The sequence below is a fragment of the Pituophis catenifer genome, unplaced genomic scaffold (genome assembly GCF_029215685.1).
Source record: "Pituophis catenifer annectens isolate HBS135680 unplaced genomic scaffold, rPitCat1.0.hap2 SCAF_4, whole genome shotgun sequence".
NCBI classification, from domain to species: domain Eukaryota; kingdom Metazoa; phylum Chordata; class Lepidosauria; order Squamata; family Colubridae; genus Pituophis; species Pituophis catenifer.
The window spans coordinates 49,800,093-49,822,553 of NW_027256884.1; the positions used below are offsets into that span (position 1 = coordinate 49,800,093).

Consider the following 22,461-nt stretch of genomic DNA (forward strand, 5'->3'; position numbering starts at 1 on the left):
GGCCATATGGGAGAAGGAAGCGTTTGCAGTTAGATGGGCGCTGTTAACATGGAGACAATTTTTAGAAGGGGCGAAACACCCTTTCGAGGTGTGGACTGACCATAAGAATCTAGAAGCATTAAAAACACCACGCAAATTGTCACCCAAACAGGCACGCTGGGCCCAACATTTCAAGCGTTTCAATTTCACTTTACGTTACCTTCCTGGGGGGAAAAATTTCATGGCGGACGCACTTTCCAGATTACCACAGTACAACAGCATAAAGAAGGAAGTGGTTCAACCAATGATCCCCTTAATGCAATTGGCAACACCTGTCACTACCAGAGCGCAGAGTAAAACCGATCCAGAACTCTCAGGGGATTTACTCGAAAAGTTACGAGAAGCGCTAAAAGCTGACGAGTGGTTTAAAATCCACTCGAATGAATGCACACTTCGCGACGGACTAGCTTGGGTTGGATCAAAATTGTATGTTCCGACCACATTAAGACCAACCGTATTGAAATATGCACATGATGCCAAAGCCGCAGGACACTTTGCGTTTGTCAAAACTTTACATCTTGTTAAGAGACAGTTTTGGTGGCCTGCACTAAAAAAGGACATACAGGCATATGTGGCTAGCTGTCCAGTATGTGCCTCGGCTAAAAGACCTCCAGGAAAATCCCCTGGACTACTGCAAAGTGTGGCTAGACCGAACGCCCCATGGAAGGAAATATCTATGGATTTTATTGTGGACTTACCCGACAGTGAGGGCTGCACTGTCATTTGGGTAGTAACTGATTTGTTTTCCAAACAAGTACATTTCATACCTTGCTCAAAGATCCCTTCAGCAAAAACCCTCGCAAAATTATTTATTCGGCAGATTTACCGACTACATGGGTCTCCGAAAAGAATAATTTCTGACAGGGGTGTGCAATTTACTTCCAGTTTCTGGAGAGAATTTTTGAGATTGATAGGCTCCGCACAGGGGTTGAGTTCCAGTCACCACCCTCAGACAAATGGTGCTTGTGAAAGAACCAATGGGGTGCTCGAACAATACCTTAGGTGTTACATGAATTACCAACAGGACAATTGGGTAGACTTGTTGCCATTTGCAGAAGTGGCGTATAACAATTCTGTGCATAGTAGCACCGGATTCACCCCTTTTAAGGTTGCATCGGGCCAGGATTTTGTACCCATTCCCGAGTTACCTCAAGATGATCCCCAAAATCCCTCCTTGATAGATTGGATGGAACAACTAAGGAGCACCTGGACAGTGACTCGGAAGGCATTAGATGAGGCACACGAGCTCATAAGGCACAAGCCGATAAGAAAAGGTCCCCAGCTCACATTTATAAAGTGGGGGATAAAGTCTATTTGTCTACCAAATACTTACAAACCACCCAGAGATCTAAAAAGCTGGGGCCTAAGTATGTAGGACCATTCCGTGTGATTAGACTGATAAATCCAGTGACAGTTGAGTTGGAATTACCAAAAACCTTGAGACGGATACATCCTGTATTTCATGTTAGTTTATTGAAACCTGAACACTCATCTCCCTTAAGGGTTGATCATAGCAACCCTCCAATTCCCATCCTCATAGAAGGGGAGCAACATTTTGAGGTTAAGGAAATCTTGGACTCTAGAAAACACCATGGTAAAGTCCAATATCTAATTGCCTGGAAACATTTTCCACTATCTCAGGCTGAATGGGTAAATAAACGGGATGTCCGAGCTCCCAAGAAAGTACAACAGTTCTATGCCAAATACCCTGATAAACCTTGATCATTGTATATATTCTGTTTCTCTTTCTCTTTTTTCCTTTTATTTAGGACTAACGTCTCTTCTGCAAGAGGGGCCGAATGTCAGCCTCAGCTTTTCTGCTTTAGCTGCCATAAGAAACGGGGAGGGATTAGGTATGGAGCAAAGGGGGGGAAGAGAGCAGGAGGGGGTTTGTCTTTGTAGGAGGGGACTTCGTGGGAATCGAAACTGGATTTCAGAAGGGGATGGCTGACCAACTGTCTCGACATTCCTGATGGATGACGCTGCCAGACGTGTTGCCACCTGACCTTTGGAAGACCTTTAGATTGGCTGAGAAAATATAAACACGAGGGGGGAAGAAGCTTAGTAGATGCATTTCGCGCGTTTTGCTCACTTCCAGCTTTTCCTGGGTTGTTAATCTTTTCATATTCAGTAAAAGTACCAAATTCTTCAAAATGCTTGAGTTTGGGGTTTTCTTTCCTGGATACTGAAGGAAGCATACCTGACAGTGGGGACTGTTTTAAATATTATTGAATATTTACAACATCACAGTTAGAAACTGGCAGCTTTAATATTCTTGGATGCAGAGAAAACCTTTGACAATTTAAATTGAGCTTTTATGTTTAAAGTTTTGGAAGACATAGACTTTGGGGAATTTTATCCAAGGGATTAAAGCAATTTATACATTACAGCAAGCAAAGTTTATTATTAATGGGGACTTAACCACACCCTGTGAAATTCAAAAGGGTACGAGACAAGGATGCCCCCTATCTCCCTTATTGTTTATATTGGTGTTGGAAGTTTTGAATAAAGATATTAGTTAAGATGAGAAAATAATAACTGGTATAAATGTTAAAAAGGACGTTTATAAATTGAGGGGATTTGCTGATGACATGGTTATATTTTTGCAAGACCCAAAACATAATATAGAATATTTGATGAGGAAATTAAATGAGTTTGGGGTTTTAACAGGTTTTAAAATAAATAAACAGAAAACAGCAATGCTTATTAAGAATATGACCTCTCAGGAGGGTGACATATTGTCTAAAAAGTCTGACTTTAAGGCTGAGAAAAAGATGAATTATCTAGGGGTTATACTGGCAAATACAAATGCAAAACTGTTTCAAAATAATTATGTGCCTCTTTGGAATGATATCAAAAAAGACTTATTGGGGTAAATTGCAATTATCATTACTGGGTAGAATTTGTGTAATTAAGATGAATGTTTTACCAAAAATGCTCTTTCTGTTTCAGACATTACCAATATTTCAAATTGATACTTCATTTAAACAATGGCAGATGGGTATCCAAGTTTATATGGCAAGGGAAAAAAACCAAGAATTAGATACAAATTACTGCAAGATGCTAAGGAAAGAGGAGGTTTGGGTTTACCAGACTTGGAATTGTATTTGATGCTTCCTGTTTGGTCTGCCTAAAAGAGTGGGTTAATCTTCAGAAAAAGAGGTTACTCAATTTAGAGCGCCATCCATGAATTAAGATTTGGATGGCACGGCTATTTATGGTATGACAAGGTTAAAGTAAATGTTGATTTTAATTACCTGTTTGTTAGACATGCCATCCTAAGAGTTTAGAATAAATATAAAACAAGGGTTTTTATGAAGGTGCCTCTCTGGATGTACCCCCAAGAAGCTTTTTTTAAAAAAGGAAATGGCGGTGAAGCCAGACTGGTGGACTTATGATCAAATAGTATTTTTTATTTTGGTGATTCTATCCTCGTATCTGCCATTGGTTTACATACTTACTATTGAAAGAAGGATTCAAATTAGATAAAAGGAATTATGGGTTTTACTTTGTGAAAAATGAATTGGAAATCCTACTGCGTGATAGTGATGAACATATTATTGCTAAGGCTTATAAATTGTTATTGAATTTGAATTTAGAGAATGAATATGTAAAGTATTGTATGATTCAGTGAATAAGAAACTTTGGATATAATGCTATTCTGGAACAATGGGAGAATATATGGATGACACTAAATTACAATTTAATTTTTTTTTATGCTATGTCATTGGTGTTTAACACCAGATAAGTTGTCAAGAATGTATAAAGGTATTTCAGATGAATGTTGGAAATGTAAATATAAAGAAGGGACCTTTTATCATTTACGGTGGAGATGTGATAAAGCAAAGAAATATTGGAGTAGTATTCACATCTTATTACAGAAGATTCTCAAAGTTAATATACAGTAAAGATAAAACCAGAAACTTTTCTGCTGGGTTTAATGGAAAAAGACTTGGAAAAACAATTTGGAATTTTGATGTTATATAATGCAAGATTACTTTACACATAAAAATGAAAGGACAGTTTGATTCCTACAATGGATGAATCATTGCGAAAGTTGATGGAGTTAGCAGAGATGGCCAAATTGATTGCTTTGATTAAAGAAAAGAATACAATTACTTTTGTTTTTATTTGGAATCCGCGTCTGGACTTTGTGCTTGAGGTGGGGAAAAAATAAAACTTTGATTTTGGCTTTTACTGATTAATAGCTTTGTTGTAGTAGAAATAGCTAGCTTATAATATTATGTAAAAGTAAAAACTTGAGGTTTGATGTTACTATCATATTCTACTGCACCAAAGGGAGTTAGAAGTCATTGCCTTTTTTTCTTTCTTCCCCTTGTCCCATACTTTTCCCTTTCCTTTTTCTTCCCCTATTTTCCTACTATTTTCTTTTGTATTTTTGTATTATATATTATTAATAAAAGAAATTAAGATATACAATCTAAAGAGGGGGGGGAGATCCAGCATTAACAGCACTGAACTGCCTGCCTGTTATTTAGACAAACTCTTTGAATTTGAACAGGAAATCCAAGAAGAAACCAGCATGGTTGCACAAAGATCTCTCTGATAAATTGAAAGACAAAAGGGATAAGTACAAAAAAAAAAGGGGGGGAGAGAAAAAGGGACACATAACTATGGCAGAATATCAGAGGATAACCCAGAGGTGAAGTCAAGAAAGCAAAGGCTCAGAATGAACAAAGACTTGCAACAACAGTCAAAGATAATTTTAAAAGTTTCTTTCAATATATAAATAATAGAAAAAAGTCAAGGAAACAGTCAGTCCACTAAAGAGAGAAGATGGCAAGGAAGTAACAGGCAGTAGAAAGAAAGCAGAGCTGCTTAACTCATTCTTTCCATCAGTTTTCACAGAAAAAGAAACTATAGCCTAATTTACCAAAAACGTAACTGTAAAAGACAGACTAGAAATAAAAATTAAAATAAGCAAGAAAATAGTAAGAGAACACCTATCTGATCTTGATGAATAAAAATCACCAGGACCTGATGGATTACATCCCAGAGTTCTAAAGGAGCTGGCAGATGTTACCTCAGAACTATTGTACCATATCTTTAAAAAATCCTGGAGCACCAGGGAACTGCCAGAGGATTGGAAAAGAGCTGATATTGTTCCCAGCTTCAAAAAAGGAAAAATAACAAACCCAGGAAACTACAAACCAATCAGTCTAACATCAATACCTGGGAAGATATTGGAAAAAAATAATTTTAAAAAACCCAGATCTGTGAACATCTAGAAACAAAGTTATAACTAGTAGCCAGCACAGGTTTGTTAAAAACAGACCATGCTAAACCAATCTTATTTCATTCTTTGACAAAGTGACTAAATTAGAAGACTAGAGAAATGCTGTGAACATAGTATACTTAGACTTCAGCATGTCATGAGGGAATGGAAGGGGAACTCATCAAATTTGCAGATGACACTAAGCTGGCAGGAATGGCCAACACCCCAGAAAACAAGCAGAGGATCCAAAATGATCTTGACAAGACTTGAACAATGGGCTCTTTCCAACAACATGAAATTTAATCTGGAGAAAAGCAAGGTTTTACACCTAAGCAGTAAAAACAAAAGGCACAAGTACAAAGTAGGCAAAACCTGGCTCAAAAACTGTTAAGTTGGGTGAATGAGGACTCAGCAAGCCAGGCAGTGAGTGACAACAGCTCTTTATTGTAGGGTGAGAACCCAGCAACTGACCAGGGGAAACAGCTCCCTTTATATACCTTGCAGCTGTGATGGTCAGCCAATCAGCTGACGGTCAGTTAATTCAAACTGCCCACCCAAAATCTACATACATAACACTCCTCCCCTCCCAGAAGTCACTTGGGGTGGTCATTAACATACATAGTCTCTCAGGTGACCAGGGCGTGTCCGCACCCTAGTTGACCTGCACAGTTCAGTTGGAGGTGTGGCATCGAGCAGGTCAGAGGAACTCCCTGTTTCTCCCTGCTCCGCCAATGGAACCTCCAAGAATTTGTTGTGGGCGGCGACTTCTTCAGCTGGTTGATCTTCCGAGATGGGGCGGCGCTGGATCTCGGGGCCAACAGCTAAGTCCTTCGCTTGACTTGGGCTTGAGTTAGGTCTAGAGTTCGGTTGGTAGTTAGGGAGCAGTTCGTCGAAACTGTCTTCTGTGTCAGCGGTTAAACGCTTTCGTAGCTGATCAATGTGCCGCCGCCAAATCCTCCTGTCTCCCATGTCTACCCTATAAGTCTTGGGCCCGGTGACCTCCGTGATTGTCCCGGTTTCCCAGAGGGGCCCGTTCCTGTAATTTCTAGTGAACACTGGCATCCCTATTGTGAACTCCCTAAGCTTTTTCTCTGCACCTCTGAAATTGTCAGGGGAATAACGGGGGTATAGTCTGTCTAGGACTCCTCTGAGCTTTCTCCCCATTAGAAGTTCCACCGGGCTCTTGCCTATGGCGGTGCATGGCGTGGCGTGTTGGGCTGTTAAGAATTTGTCTATCCGTTCTTGCCAGTCCCCGTGGCCCAGGCGTGAGATGGCTTCCTTAGCCGTTCTCACAAATCTCTCCGCCAATCCATTGCTAGCCAGATGAAACGGAGCGGAGAGTACATGTCTGATCCCCAACTCTGCTAGGTATCCCTCAAACTGCGTGGCCGTGAACTGGGGCCCGTTGTCTGAGACTAAGGTGTCCGGTAGGCCATGGGTGGCGAACAACTGTCTTAGCTCCCTAATGACGGCGTCGTTGGTAGTGATTTTCATGAGTCTGATCTCCAACGATTTGGAGAAAGCATCCATGACGACCATAAATACCTGCCCATGGAATGGGCCAGCAAAATCTATGTGTATCCTGGACCAGGGACCCTGGGGCCGTTCCCATTCCCTGACTGGTGCTGTGGGGGGGGTCTGGCCTAGACTCCTGGCAGGGCTGGCATTTCCCCACCCACTCAGTGATGTCCTTATCCATTAAGGGCCACCAAACGTAACTCCTAGCTAACCCCTTCATCCTTACGATCCCGGGGTGCCCCTCATGCAACAGATTCAAAACTTTTTCCCTTAGGCACAAGGAAACAATGACCCGATCGCCCCACAATAGACAACCCCCTTGCATAGTCAGTTCGCCCTTTTTATAAGCAAAATATTTGAATTCCCCGCCCTTAGTCTTTTCTGGCCTATTCGAATGGTGCAGGCCTCGAGATCCTCGGATTTTGCGCTCTTCCTGTAGCCGCCCTTCGGATTGGTTCCCGTCCGCTGCGCCGTCTCTGATTGGCTAACGTTGCTCCGCAGCTTGTACTGGGGATTCTGCTTGGCTCTGCAGGCTCTAGCGATGTGCCCCTTCCGCTCGCATTGCCGGCAAATTGCGTCCCGGAACTTGCAGGTCTGGCGTGGATGGGTCCCCCACAACTGGCACAGGCATCTCGATGGCCTCACCAGTCCTGCCGATACTGTTCGGTCCGGCAGATCTCCTTGTCCGACTCTTCCTCGCTTCCCGTGCCTACGGTTTCCTGGTGAACCGGGGCCCACTTCTGTGCTGTTCTGCTCTGCGCCAACCCTTGTAGTCTCTCAGCTGCGGAAGATTCATGAGCCCTCTCCTCGTTCAGTGCGATGTGTAGTGTGAGATTTGTCTTCGCGAGCAACCTTCTCTGCAAGCGAATATCTCTCACTCCACAGATTAGTTGCTCTAGCAGCATCTCATCGAGGTCTCGGTACTCACACTGGTTTGCGGCCTTGCGCAGGGCAGCGACGTACTCGCTGATCGATTCTCCCTCGTGTTGCAGCCGTTGCCAGAAGTTGAAACGCTGCATGTGCTTCGATGGCGTTGGGGCATAGTGGTCCTTCAGCAGTGTCTGAAGTGTTTGCCACAAGATGGTGTGGACCGAGTTCGGTTCTGACAGGGCCTCGGCCATATCGAACACCTTGGGTCCACAATGGCTCAGGAACAGGGCCTTCTACCGTACGTCGGGTAGCCCCTGTAGGTCGCTGGCCACCAGGAAGCATTCGAAGCGGGACATGTAGGATCCCCACTTCTCTTCTGCGGGGTTGAAAGGCACTGCCGGTACGTAGGCAGACATCGTTGGTAGATTCTCCAAGTACTCCGCTCGCTCGCCTGGCTGGATTCGGATTTGCAGCTCTCTTGTCGGCTCGTGGCTTCAGCTCTTTCCGTAGCTTCTGGCCTCAAAATCCCACCTTCGTCGCCAATGTTAAGTGGGATGAATGAGGACTCAGCAAGCCAGGCAGTGAGTGACAACAGCTCTTTATTGTAGGGTGAGAACCCAGCAACTGACCAGGGGAAACAGTTCCCTTTATATACCTTGCAGCTGTGGTGGTCAGCCAATTAGCTGACAGTCAGTTAATTCAAACTGCCCGCCCAAAATCTACATACATAACAAAAGCAGTAAATGTGAGATGGACCTTGGAGTCCTAGTCGATGATCACTTAAACATGAGCCAACAGTGCTGCTGCAGCGAAAAAAGCTAATACAATCCTTGGTTATCTAAACAGGTATAGAATCAAAATCATGTGAAGTATTAGTACCACTTAATAAAGCCTTAGTAAGTCTACATCTGGAATACTGCATCCAGTTTTGGTCACCACATTTCAAAAGAGATGTTGAGACTTTGGAAACAGTGCAAAGAAGAGCAACTAAGATGATTAAAGGCCTGGAGACAAAAACATGAAGAATGGTTGCAGGAATTGAGTATGGCCAGTCTAGAGAAAAGGACTAGGAGTGACAAGATAGCAGTATTCCAGTATTTTAGGGGCTGCCACAAAGAAGAGGGGGTCAACTTATTTTCCAAAACACCAGAGAGTAGGATAAGAAACAATGGATGGAAACTATTCAAGGAGAGAAGCAACCTGGAATTAAGGAGAAAGTTCCTAACAGTGAGAACAATTAACCAGTGGAACAGCTTGCCTTCAAAAGTTGTAGGTCCTTGGAGAATCCGGAAGCAGCCCGGCGGGACTGGCTGGGAAAATGCCGGGCTCCAATGAGCTCGGCAAAAACCAGCCAGACGAACCAATACCGCTGGGTCTTCGGACCAAAGCTATACTGTAGGGACAGCGAAGAAATAGAGGCAGCTCGGTGTCTAAAGAGGGACAGGCAAGTCCCTTGGATAGCCCGAGAAACTCTCTCCGAGCCAGTGACAGAGGGTGGCGATCAGAGTGAATCGCCATGAAGCTAGAGCCTCTGGAGCAAGCGATGTGCAGGAGGGAAAATTTGGACAGAGTGCTGGTGTTGGGTGAGTGATCAGCTAACCCACAGACAATAAAAAGAAAATTCTAAATATTTTTAACTACTAAACTATTACTAAAATTACCCCGGCGTGGAAATTGCGGCTAAATAGCAGTGGGGGGAGATGGTGGATGGAAAGAGAAAGTGAGAATGACAAGCGTGCCATAGAAGAACCCGAATAAAGAATTAAAAGTGATTGACAAATGGAAATGTAAATCTAGAACTTGGATTCAATTGGGATTGGATTATAAACTGATTGGTGGTATATAAAGGTGAAAGAAGAGGTGAAAACTGGCTTTTTACTCGTTTATGACTCGATAAACATGGATGTGGATTACAAATAAAATAGTGATTTGTTAATTAGTCGAGTGGAACTGTGGATTATAGAGAGACATCTGCAGGAGAAGGAAGAGCATGACATGGAATTGTTTACTTTGAGAAAATCTTTGAAGAAATGAAACCTTGAACTTTTAAAGAGATAACTGGCGAGAACTAAGGAGGATACGTTTTGCCTACAAGGAGATAGACTTTGATTATTATAAAAGAGGGACCTTAAAGAGACTTAAAACTGGGATAAGGAACAGGAACTTAATGAACTGATAAAGACAATATGTTTGAAAATAAAGGAAATTATTATAAATTTGCATGGAAAATGGAAATCTGAGGAGCCAAAAACAGAGCTAGAATGCACTGAAGATGAAAAGGAAATGATTAATGAGAAACAAGAAAGAGAGAGGGATAATGAAAAAGACAAAGACAAAGAGATTGACTATGGAAAATTAAACAATTGTAATATTAAGTATGGACAAAAAGAAAAGAAACAAAGAAGGAAAAGAGGGTGGAATAGGAAAAATATAAAAAACTTAAATGATTACACTGAGTGGAAAGATAAGAAAGATGGAAAAGAGATGGAAAATAATAAGAAATAAAGGACAAAATAAAAGATTTTATGATTTTAAAATACAAATAAGCATACTGGGATTAACAATGAAAAGATATAAAAAGGAAAGAGAAAGGAGAAACAATGGGAAATATAGGGCAGAATAGGAGAGTGCAGAAATTTAAAATACAAAAGAAAGGAAGAAGAAGGGAAAACAAGGAAAAGAAGGAAAAGAGGGTGGAGGAGAAGAAAAAATATTAAAAACATAAATGATTACACCGGGATTTATAATGGAAATATAAGAAAGGGGGGAAAGAGATGGAAAATAATGGGAAATAAAGGGCAAAGATTTTACAATTTTAAGATACAAAATATTAATCATGAAAAGATACGAAAAAGGAAAAGAAAAGTAGAAACAAAGGGAAAACTGTAATAAATGTCACATGCTCAATAATATTGGAGGTTTATAGAATGATAAATTTTAACAATATGAATAAAGCAGTTGGGGGAAATGTAATTTTTGGAATATTTCAGACTATATATTTGAAACATAATTAAAAAGAGAAAAGAAGAAAAATTAAGAATATTTTAAGAACTAATTGGATTGGGTAAAATGAGAAAGAATTAAGATGCGCTTTATAAATATACATTTGAATAAGTGGAAATTTATTGTTAAGATGTTTTGAGAAATATATTTAATGATTGAAATTGAATGTAAAACTGAATGAAATTAAAATGATAAAAATGATTTAAATGTTATACTTGCAAGAAGCAAAGCAGAAAAAATATATTGGTAAAAATAAAAAAGATAAGAGATTAGAAAATTGTTTGAGTAAAGATTTGAAGGAAAAAAGATAACAAGATGAAATATATTGTTAATAATTAAAAAGATAAGGGACCAGGGTTGCCTGAACTCCACAATGGAAAACATTAAATTGAAAATGAATACAGCAATAGAGAGAGATGAAGGAATTGGAAGGGAGAGGAAGGAAGGGAAGGGAAGGGAAAGTAGAGTAGGAGAGAAGGTAAGACAGGGGGGAAGAGAGAAGGAGAAGGGAAGGGGAAGTAGAGAAGAGAAGAAGAAGGTGGGGAAAGAAAGTTGGAAGGAGAAGAGGGAGAGGTTAGGTTTGAGGAGAAAGATTGCTGTACAATAAAAAAAAAGATGAAGTGGAAGAACGGCAGCTCTGAACAAACAAATATAAATATATTAAGAAAAGAATGAATTGTTTAAGAATAAAAGAGGATAAATATGTACAAATAGTAAAGTTAGAATTTAGGGATAAATGAAGAAGGTGTTTATATATGCAAGTATAGAAATACTGAGGTATATTCAAAAAAAAAAGGAAAGGGAAGACAATATTGACAAAAATTGTAATTGAGTAAAATGTATTTGAATTTGACTAATTGTATAAGATAAGAAGCGACCATCACTCTGTTCAAAAAAAAAAAAGAAAGAAAGATGTGGGTGAAGGTGGGAGAGGAGAAAAGAAAAAAAACCCAATAAAACTTGTTTTTTTTTTTTTAAAAAAAAGTAGGTGCTTCATCACTGGAAGTTTTTAAGAAGAGACTGGACAGTCACTTGACTGAAGCAGTATAGGGTCTCCTGCGTAAGCAGGGGGCTGGACTAGAAGACCTCCAAGGTCCCTTCCAGCTGTATTCTGATTGAATTCAGATTTTTGCTTACATGCTTAGAACTCTGTGACTAAGTATAATACAGAAGCAGCGCTACTTTGAAAAAAGTCAAAGATATTCCAGTAGATAATTGTATAAATATGTCATAAATAGTGTCAGTGCTACAGAGATATTACATTTCAACCTGTGAATAGCTATTGTTTTTAGTACCACTCCAAACTTAGGTCTAGTTTATATATCTGATAGAGACTTGCTTTAATTCCCATGAATTTCAATTCCTTTGAGATTGGTCATAAATCACTACTTTCAGTGCCATTGTAACTTTGAACAGTCACTAAATGAACTGTTGTAAGTCAAGGACTACCTATACTGTCTTTAATATTGACTGAAGATGAGCTGCTCCCCCTCACTTGCACCAAGGCAAGAAGAAAATGTGCCTCTCTGTCTTCTGTGAAATTGATAACAATTTTTCAAAATGCAATCAGATTCAGTGTCTTTTAGAGAAGAGTCAACAAGGTTTTCCCAACCAAGGGAAATATATAGAAGAAAATACTAATGCTTTAATTTCCCATGATAAGAGAAAATGAGTAAGAATTGACTAATAAAATCCAAATGGAAATTACAATTCAAAAAACATACCGTACTAAAAATGCCATTCCAGAATTTTGTAGAGTTGTTACACGGAACAAGTGACTTGGAACTGAAAATGCATATTAAGTAGGAAGAAGAAAAAACAACAACCCTAAATTTAAAAATTGAAAAATAAATCTGCTCCTCTGTATAGCTGTTATTTGAATTAAAAATGGAATTTACTTGAAATAAAAATATGACACTGTTAAAATACTGTTTCCAGCACACATATACTTAAATATTGTTAAAATATTGTTTCCAGCACTCAAGACTCCTTTAACCCAAATATATATACACATGTAAACTTATAGGTATATCAGTGATACCATACAATTAATAAAAACTTGTATTATATCTAAGTATATGTGCTTTCAGTAACTTGGTTGTTATACTAAATGTGATATCAGTCGTGCAGTTAGAACCAATGTAAATATTAAAATATATGAGTTTGATATCTGATCTGCATCATACCATTCTGATACAATAGAAATAGTACTGAACATTTTATACTTAGGATTTTTTTTCTTGACACATAATTTAATAAATATTATTTTACTCATTAATCTTTCCTAGCTATTTAATAAATATGTTCATACAAATTTTTAAATAAAACTTGGTAATAGAACAAGTGTCATCGTATCTCTAATTATATTCAATAATCTTATCTATAGAATTTTACTTTTTTGTATAATCCCATTTTCCTTGAATAGTTTCTAATATATATTAATGCTGATACTAGAATTTTGCTTTTAATTCTATTTCTATTTTATTTCTATTTCCTTTCTAAAAGTGTAGCTGACAATGCATATGTATCTTTTGCCGATATTTAACTGAATCAATGTTGACTGTGTTGTTTTTAATCATATATATATAAACATACATGTGTGTGTTTGTGTGTGTGTATTTATTTCAATTTCTGTAGCCACCCATTTCAATCCAACTCTGGGTGATTTTTGAGTGTGTGTGTGTGTGTGTGTGTGCGTGTGTGTGTATGAAGACAGAAGTATGGTAACAAATTGTTCAAGTTTGTATTACTAAATTAATTTGTGTGAAGAAGTTAAATTGCCTTGCTAGGCACAGATGACTATCCATTGCATTCATATGTGTTATTTTTGTCCTTTGGTTTTAACAGTTAGATCAGGCTGGATACCACCACCACCTGCTCTACCTCCCAGGCCCTTTGTGTCACAGGTGTGTTAATAATTTCAGCATGATGTTATGCTTAATATCTATCTTAAAAGGGAGAGATAAGAGTTCTTTCTTGCCCAATCATCCATCAAAGCACACAAGACAAAGACAGTACCATTAATTATAATTTTAGGAACTATTCAGTAGTTAACTTCAACAAGACATCCTATAGTTTAAAAATAATAGTATTCAAAGGGAAAAGTGGATTGAGAAAATGTCTTCAAATAATCTATTATAAATTCTGTAATTATTTTTCCAAATAATCAGTAATCAATAATAATCCAAATAATTTTCAGTGATTCAAACAATCACTAAACAAAGTTAAAGATTACCTGTATGTAGAGACTATTTAATGTTATAATTTACAAGTACTTTTTATACATTTTAACACCATATTTCTTGATGGAATTTAAGGAATTGAAAATATCAGTCAACCAGTAAAGCATATCCTATACTTTCAGAATCTTTTCTTCATATAATAATAGTTGCTCTTGTTATGCAAAATGTAGTTTGAAAAAAGATTCCTACACATTGAAACTTATTTTGGAAGTCTAAATGATAGTTTCTAATAAAGTATATTTGTCTGTCTTCGAGACACTACCTTTAAGATTACTGATGAATTCTGACAATATTATTATATTAACTATTATGCTGATAATTTCTAGAACTAGAAGAGACATTATTTTTTATTTCTATTACACTTTCAGGTGTCATGGATAAATCAGATCTAATTGATATTTATAATGTTTACAAATGAAATTTCTATATGTCTTCTATAAGTAAGTGTGTCCATAAATATTAGATATTTCGTAGACATTGCCGATTAGGTAGTGAGAAGTAATTATTATACAGCACACAGCATTTTATAATAAATCATACTTCACAAATACTTGTTTAATCAATTAAACATACAGTGAGAAGGAGTGTCCCAAATGTTTCTTTTCTAATTTTATTGGAATAATAATGAGTAATTTTTTTTCTTTTCTATTTTCATTAAAGAATGCAGTCTTATAAAGATTTATTCAGAAATAATTTCCTCCAAGTTCTGTGGTACATATTCTTTTGCAAATAAGTGTAGGATTTTTGTCTACGCTTATGCTCAAACCTCTATATACCGGTATTATCATTTGCTGTTAATACTGCTTTACCTTTTATATGGCTTGTAAAAAAAATCTGGCTACTATAATCCCTTTAATTTATATATAATAATATAAAAATACCATAGAAAGGCACCAGGTGAGAAACCAAGAGACAGTTAAGTTCTAGTCTTGTGTTAATCACAAAGCCAGCTAACTCACTTTGTGCCATCACGTTCATTGCAAATTATTTCCTGCAAGGAAAACTGCAAGGATTTATGCAGGCACTTGTCAGGAGTAAAAACTGACTCAAAGATACCAAACAAAAAACCCAACAAAAATAGTAGAATCTATGAGGATGCATGAATTTCACCTGATTATGATGTCTTTTATGACATGCAACATATTTTCAGACTACTACTACTATTTCAGCCTATCAGAACAAGTTCAGTCACTATTTGCAAAGCTTAGTTATTGCAGCCTAAATGTAAACCTGAGAGGAAAAGGTAGATTGTAAATGGAAAATAACAAAGAGCCAAAAACTTCAGATCAATATTAGGCTTAATGAATTCTGAAGAATTGAAGGGCTCACATATTACCCATTGAAAGCCCCTCTCAGGAATATTTTGTTATTGGAAATAATATTTTAAAGGTATAGGTCTAATTTATGCAAAAGGCTAGAATCTGCTTTATTTTTGAAATAATATGATCAAGGGCTACTCACCAATATCTGAATCATACTGATTTCTTTTGTTTTAAGAATGATTACATCACTACTGTAGATTTTTTATAACTGGGTAAGCAAAAGACCTCCTTGGCAGCCCTTCAGCCCACATCAAGCTCTTCAAACATCCATTATTTCTGTCAGCCAAAAATATTGGGCATTCCTGAATACAGGTAGTCCTCAATTTATAACTTTTGTTTGGTGATCATTCAATGTTGCAATGGCACTGAAAAAAGTGACTTATGATCATTTTTCACAGTTATGACCTTTGCAGCATCCCATGGTCATGTGATCAAAATTCAGCTGCTTGGTAACTGGTTCATTTTTATGACCATTGCTCTGTCCAAGATCATATGATCGCCTTCTGCGACCTGAAAAGCAAAGTCAATAGGAAAGCCAGATTAATTTAACAACTGGGTTACTAATTTATCAACTACAATGATTCACTTAACAATTTAAGTGAAAGAATTTAAGAAAGGTCATAAAATGGGGCAAAAGTCACTTAACAAATGTTTCACTTAACAATAGAAATTTTGGGCTCAATTGTGGTCATAAGTCAAGGATTACCTGTAGTGATATAGAATCCAGTAGGCAAACATAATAATTTCACTTGTAAAATTGGGCAAATTAAATCTTAATATTAAATTTGCAGCTATAATTTTGTTTAGACAAATAATAAAAGGCTAATAAATAATAAAAAGAGGATCAGTATGGAAATATTAAGAGCAGTACTGATCTTGTTAATTTTATGTTGTATATTCAGGAAGTGTTTCCACACAAGTTGCCATTTGACAATTTTCCTTTTATATCTTGTATTCTCTCATTCTTTGACTTGCTGTCATTTTCCAAGGTCAATGGTATTCATATACTGTCCCACATAACAAAATCTGTTTCTTTTTAAACCAAAGTTTGGTTTCCTGTTTAAATGTTTATTATATTTATTCATTTTTCTTATGAATTCCTACTTCACTTGAAAGTCTGACTGTTCCCCAAAGAAGAAAGCTATTCTAAAAATATTCTGCAAGTTTAAAATTAAAGTTAAAACTTTACCTAACATTCATTCATTCATTCATTCATTCATTCATTCATTCATTCATCTATTGTTTTTTCTGATCATGCTACATAAAAAGATTGACTCTGATTGTGTTCTGCAGGTTTCTCTTCCTCTCATAAATACTGCACCAAACATGCAACCCAAATCAAGCTATATGAACTTCAGTCTTCAGGAGCAGGTAGACTTTTAAACTATAAATATAAAATCAACAAGCTTTTTTATTCTTCACAGTTTATCTCCCATCTTTATTACTTTTATAAATCATGCCTAAAGTGGGAACAGAACTCACAATTTCCTGGACATGGACACACACACACACACACACACACACGCTCACAGAGTAAGAATTGTTACTTTAATAGATGAAAAGGGTATTTTTAATTGAGGATAGCAAATTAATTTTATTTAGTTATGTATTTATTTCTTTATGCATATATAAATGTATGGATACAGATTGGGCTGGAGTTATGTATGTATATTTTTTCTTAGAATAAAGCGAAGTTTTAATCTCTTCAAATACAGACAATGCAATATAAGATTGTTTATAATAAAACTATAGAAATGTAGTTTTAGGAATTCTTCCTTCCTTGTAATCATGAATTACATGAGTAATAAAGAACTCTCCGTTACACCTAATTTGTAAAAAAAAAATTGTGTACAGAACATTCATGAGGATATGCAAGAAAAGTCTTTTGTTATTTTTCTTTGTTGTTTTTCAGCAGCCTTATACACAGAGATGTCTGAAAACACTATACAGGTAGTCCTCAATTTACAACCACAATTGAGCCCAGAATTTATGTTGCTAAGTGAGAAATGTGTTAAGTGAGTTTTGTCCCATTTTATGACTTTTCTTGCTACAGTTTTTAAGTGAATCACTGCAGTTGTTAAATTAGTAACACAATTGTTAAGTGAATCTGGTTTCCTCATTGACTTTGCTTGTCAGAAGGTCACAAAAGGAGAATCACATGATTCCAGGACACTGCAACCATCATAAGTGTGAGTCAGTTGTCAAGCATCCAAATGTAAATCATGTGACCATGAGGATACTGCAACGGTCATAAGTGTGAAAAATGGTGATGTTACTTTTTTTCAGTGCCATTGTAACTTTGAATAGTCACTAAACAAAATGTTGTAAGTCAAGGTCTACCTATATTAGTGGTCAAGGACAATTTTTTTCAGGTTTTAGCATTCGTGAAGTTCAAAAATATCGTTGGAATTGATATACTGTATAAACCCAATTAAATAACCAGACAGAATATGCTTATCCTATTTTGCACTCTTGACCAGCTAGACAAAGCTTTATCTTAAAGAGAAATCATTAAAATTGTTTCTGAATCTATCAAGCTTTGCGTGATATAGTTCATTCCTCAAACCATAGAGAGAGATTATTGTACACCCGTGAGAATGCAGTGTAACTTTGTAAAGTCCCTAAAAGGTTTCACAAGGATTTGAATAAACACTGAGCTACACTGAGGTAAAGCTTTTTTATTTTGTCTGTTAAAGGACAAATTTAATTTTCTCAACATCATGCTGTCATTAACATTATTGCTGCACCTGGAGAAAATAATAATATTGAGTGAAGCATAACTTACTTTTAAAAACTAACCAATAACTGGTATTTTGGCCAAAGCTAAAAGCCATCCACTCATCCTGTATATCTCTAGGTATTAAAGCTATCAAAATGTTATACATATTAGTTAGAGCTTATAAATCAGCTTTGTAGAGAACTGGAATTGTTATACACATATGGGTTACATTACTTAATGGGGTTCTTGACTGAAAAGAACATACCAAATACAAGTGAAAAAAATCAGTTTCCAGAATAGGGGAATGATAGAAATGATTTAAAGAGAAGGAGGATTTTGGCATTGCACATTCTTTAGCTTCTTTGATTAATTGTATCTGGTTTCTAAACTGATGGGTTACCTGTAACTGGTTTCATAGAATTATAATTAATTTATAATTATTAATTATATTGTCATGGCCAGATAGCTGAGCAGCATTATTTTAATATTGTTATTATGCATAGGTTATTGAGAAGCACTATATTATATGGAGCATTCTAGAAAAGGACTGAATAGTTTTGCATTTCTTCACATCTTTTATCTGACTGGCTTACTAAAATGTATATTATATACTTCAGGAGGATGGGTGGGGAATAATGTAACTTGGTTCAAAAGCTTGATTAATTTCAATAATTTTTAAAACCCTCACAGGAATAACTATATTTAGAAAGCCAGATGGAAATCTAGGCCAACAGAAAGATAGAACATTTCTTTTTATTCATAATATTATGTAATATCAAGGTTTTCAGTACCAAATTAAGATATACTTCCTTTCTTTGTGCTTTGGGCAGAGGGTCTCTTGTTTTTGTGATTTTCCAGTGATGAGAATTATCCTAGCAGTAGTAGGCAAAAGTATAAACACTTCTAGGCCTCCTCTCTAACCCCATATATTTGGGCAGCGCTCACATAGAATCTTATAAGACCTGCTATACATAATACGCTGTACATGTAGTCCTTGACTTATGACAATTGAGTCAAAAATTTCTGTTGCTAAGGGAGATAGAAGTGAGTTTTGCCCCATTTTACAACCTCTCTTGCGACAGTTGTTAAGTGAATCACTGCAGTTGTTAAGTTAGTAACACCGTTGTTAAGTAATTCTGTCTTTTCCATTGACTTTGCTTGTCAGAAGGTTGCACAAGGTGATCACGTGACCACAGGACACTACAACCATTGTAAATATGAGTCAGCTGCCAATTTTAATTTATGGTTTAATTTATGAATTTTAATCACATGACCATAGGGATGCTGCAATAGTTGTAAGTGTGAAAAATGGTCATAAGTCACCCTTTTCAGTGCCATTGTAACTTGGAATGATCACTAAATGAATTGTTGTTAAGTCTTAGGGCTACCTGTAATTTCACATAGGTCAATTTCTATATAGTAATTATGTTGTTAGAAATAAACCAACAAATGTAATGGAAATCAGTGTAATAAGATTTCAGTTAGCTGGCCTTAAAGTCTATTCATCAACCATATTGTTTCAGAAGGGCTGATCCAGCATGAAATTATAGGTTGCTGAGAAAATGTAACAAGTAGAATTTAGTTTCAGGAAATTTTGGAAATATTTTTCTTCTTCATTACAAAGTCTGATCTGTGCTATTGTCTTTTTAAGACTACAGCACACCACAGTGCCATTCTTAAGCAACCCATATAGAGATGTGAATATAACTAATGGTGTACATAAACTGCTCTAATGTAAAATATTAAAGTTAATATTTTCAGGGTTTTTTTATTTTTACAACCCTGTAATCCTTTTTCAGGGTGGAATCGGGGTGACTGAATGGAGATATGTTAATATATTCAGCTAATGAACAGAAATATGAATAACTCTTACATTACTTAATTCATGCTTTGCTCTTTCTGACTGCTTTTTCAAATGACTACTCATTAAGGATTTGTTAGTTACTAGAACTGGATAACTAGATAATCAACTATATGGTACTGCATCCAAAAAAGGTTGTTGCACCATATAGTCCTGAGAAAATTGAATTGTTTTTCTGCCTAACACTGCTTAGAAAGTTTATGTTTACCTGAAATTGCATGCCCAGGCAATATGTAATTAACATATTCATAAAGATTCAAGGTAGCGAAGGCAGTATTGTCTCCATGAATTATGAATTATGATTTTTGGAGAATGCCTCCATTTTATAATTCTCTTAACATCTCATCTGAAAAGTGACTTCAAGTAAATATTGTCATTACCATTAGCCCATTAGCCATTATCATTGTTATTGAAATTTCTGCAGAGTGGTTTCATGCTCTCTTATATTAAAAATATGCATGTATTTGAAATTAAAAAATACTTTTGAAAGACTGTTAAAGCTGTAAGGATATGAAAAGAAATTCAGCAATAATTCAAAAGTAATAAACACAGGGCATTCATATCAATCCTCTCCTCTGAAATTTGGCAGGATCTTACCCTTTTAACCTTCTGAAAATCAGTAAAGATCTGCTCCCACCCTCAAATGCTGGAATAGGGGGAGCTAAGTTTAGTTGTTATGCTAGGGTTTTGGTTTTAGTATTTTGGGGGGGGTTAATTACTCCTACTGGTATTAGCCCTCATCAGAATAAGATGGTGATATGAGGGATATCCTACACTTTTCTATGAGGGTAGCTTTTTTATGAAGGGAGTGAAAAGTAGTTGAATTAAAGATATATGGATTAAGGAGGTTAAAACGGATCTGAGTGGTTGGTTTCCACAAGATGTTGCCTTGTGGGAACAATTGTGACCCTGTTAGTTGCATTAAGTAGAAGTCAGAAAATGAAGACGGGTAATTTGATTCAGGGTGGGTCTATTGGTCATGATAGAAAAGAGGCAGGGAGAGCTTTCGGTTGACGTCACAGCAAGATTGGACACAAGGAACGGGTCTCTGCGCTCCCATGCCGAGATCTCCCAGTTGGTGGGCTCTGAAAGGAGCCAAAGCCACCCTGTAGGGGCGGTGAAGCAAAGAGGGGTGCCCTGTGAGGTCGCAGAGAGTCACAACTCTCCTGTCTGACACGGGGTTCTTTTTCCCTCTCAGCCACGGAGAGGAGAAGAGGCATCCAAAAGATGGCTGCCACAAAGCTGGGACAACTGAGGAACAACTAAGACTGTTGCTGGAGCGAAGTAGGTGAACAGTGACTGGAACTGGGGGAGAGGATTCCTTTTTACTTAAAACCTAACCCCAAGGAACAATTTAGAACTTATTGCTCAGAATTGTTTGTTAAAGCGGCGATTAAGCATTCTGAGAAAACTACCAGACCAGAAGGAAAAGAGAGAAATAGAATAAATTTCTAAAGTACAGAAGATTGGACTTTTAAACTGGGAAGACATGGTATTGGGAAGGCATTTTAAAACGCTGGAATTATTTACTTAAAAAACTTATTCTGCTTCTATAATTAAATTACAATTAAAATTATGATCAAAATAACAAAAATTAGACTGACTAGTGGCAAAACTGAAATTTAAGTTGAGAGCGCCACCTGATGACGAAAGGAAAATATACAAGTCTGGAAATACTTATATGAAGGATTGTGAAAATATATACTGGGTTATGTCTAACTACTCCACAACTACTGGAGACTCAAATATGAGAACAAGGAAGTTATTTAATTAAAGTTACCCCTGAATGTTATGCTAGAAGATTGAACCTGTAAAGGGGATGTAAAGAGGCTTTTGATAACTTCTGGGACTATTTAAACGGAACTGATTGATTTCTTATGGAATACAAAGAACTATGATTCTTGAAGGGCAATTTTAGGTCTGAATAAATGATTCTTGGATGACTGGACAAAAGTGGAATTTCTTTAAAACAAAATAAGATGCTTCATAAGGAAGAAATGAGTGGAACTTTGAAGGAGATGGCATTAATTTTCCAAAGCAAAAAGGACATCATGGAGAAAGGATTTAAAGAGACTATGGAAAAAATGGAAAATACTATATGTGGGATGATGAGTAAAGATCTAGACGCTCAGAAAAGGGAGGAGCTAACAGAAGGAATGGAGGAAAAGATAGAACCGAAAAACCAGCAAACAAAAGAAGAAGGCAAGGAGGAGATAATAATAAAAATAACAGTGATTGATGAATTAAACCAGGGGGAAAATATTTTAAGAGAGTTGAAAAGAGAACTGGAGATACAGGAAGATACTTCTGAATGGGAGATAGGGGTTTGGGCAGATACTTTGGAAGCTAGGCAGTGCAAGAGATGAGAGAAATAATTAGATTGAATAGCCAAGAAGTAGATGCAGACAGAGAGAAAGATCCAAGAGAGAAATATGGGAGGCAAGTCAAAAAAAAAAAAAAAAGCATTTGGCAGGGAAAGAAGGCAAGAATAAAACTTAAGCAGTTACAAGATACTAAAATGAGAGGTGGTTTTGGTCTACCTAATTTTGAACTATACTATCAAGCAGCTAGTTTAATGTGGATTAAAAAATGGATAACATTGAAAAACACTAGACTATTGAATTTGGAGGGACAAGATTTGTTGATGGGGT

General features: G+C 36.8%; 1 protein-coding gene across 1 annotated transcript in view; it reads left to right on the forward strand.

The window, feature by feature from the left end:
- REPS2 (RALBP1 associated Eps domain containing 2) overlaps positions 1-22,461 on the forward strand; it is a 130,258-nt gene that overhangs the window by 65,567 nt on the left and 42,230 nt on the right. The window contains exons 15-16 of the mRNA XM_070943593.1: positions 13,514-13,572; positions 16,524-16,601. Of these exons, the coding sequence (XP_070799694.1) occupies positions 13,514-13,572; positions 16,524-16,601 (137 nt within the window). The remainder of the gene's footprint in view (positions 1-13,513; positions 13,573-16,523; positions 16,602-22,461) is intronic.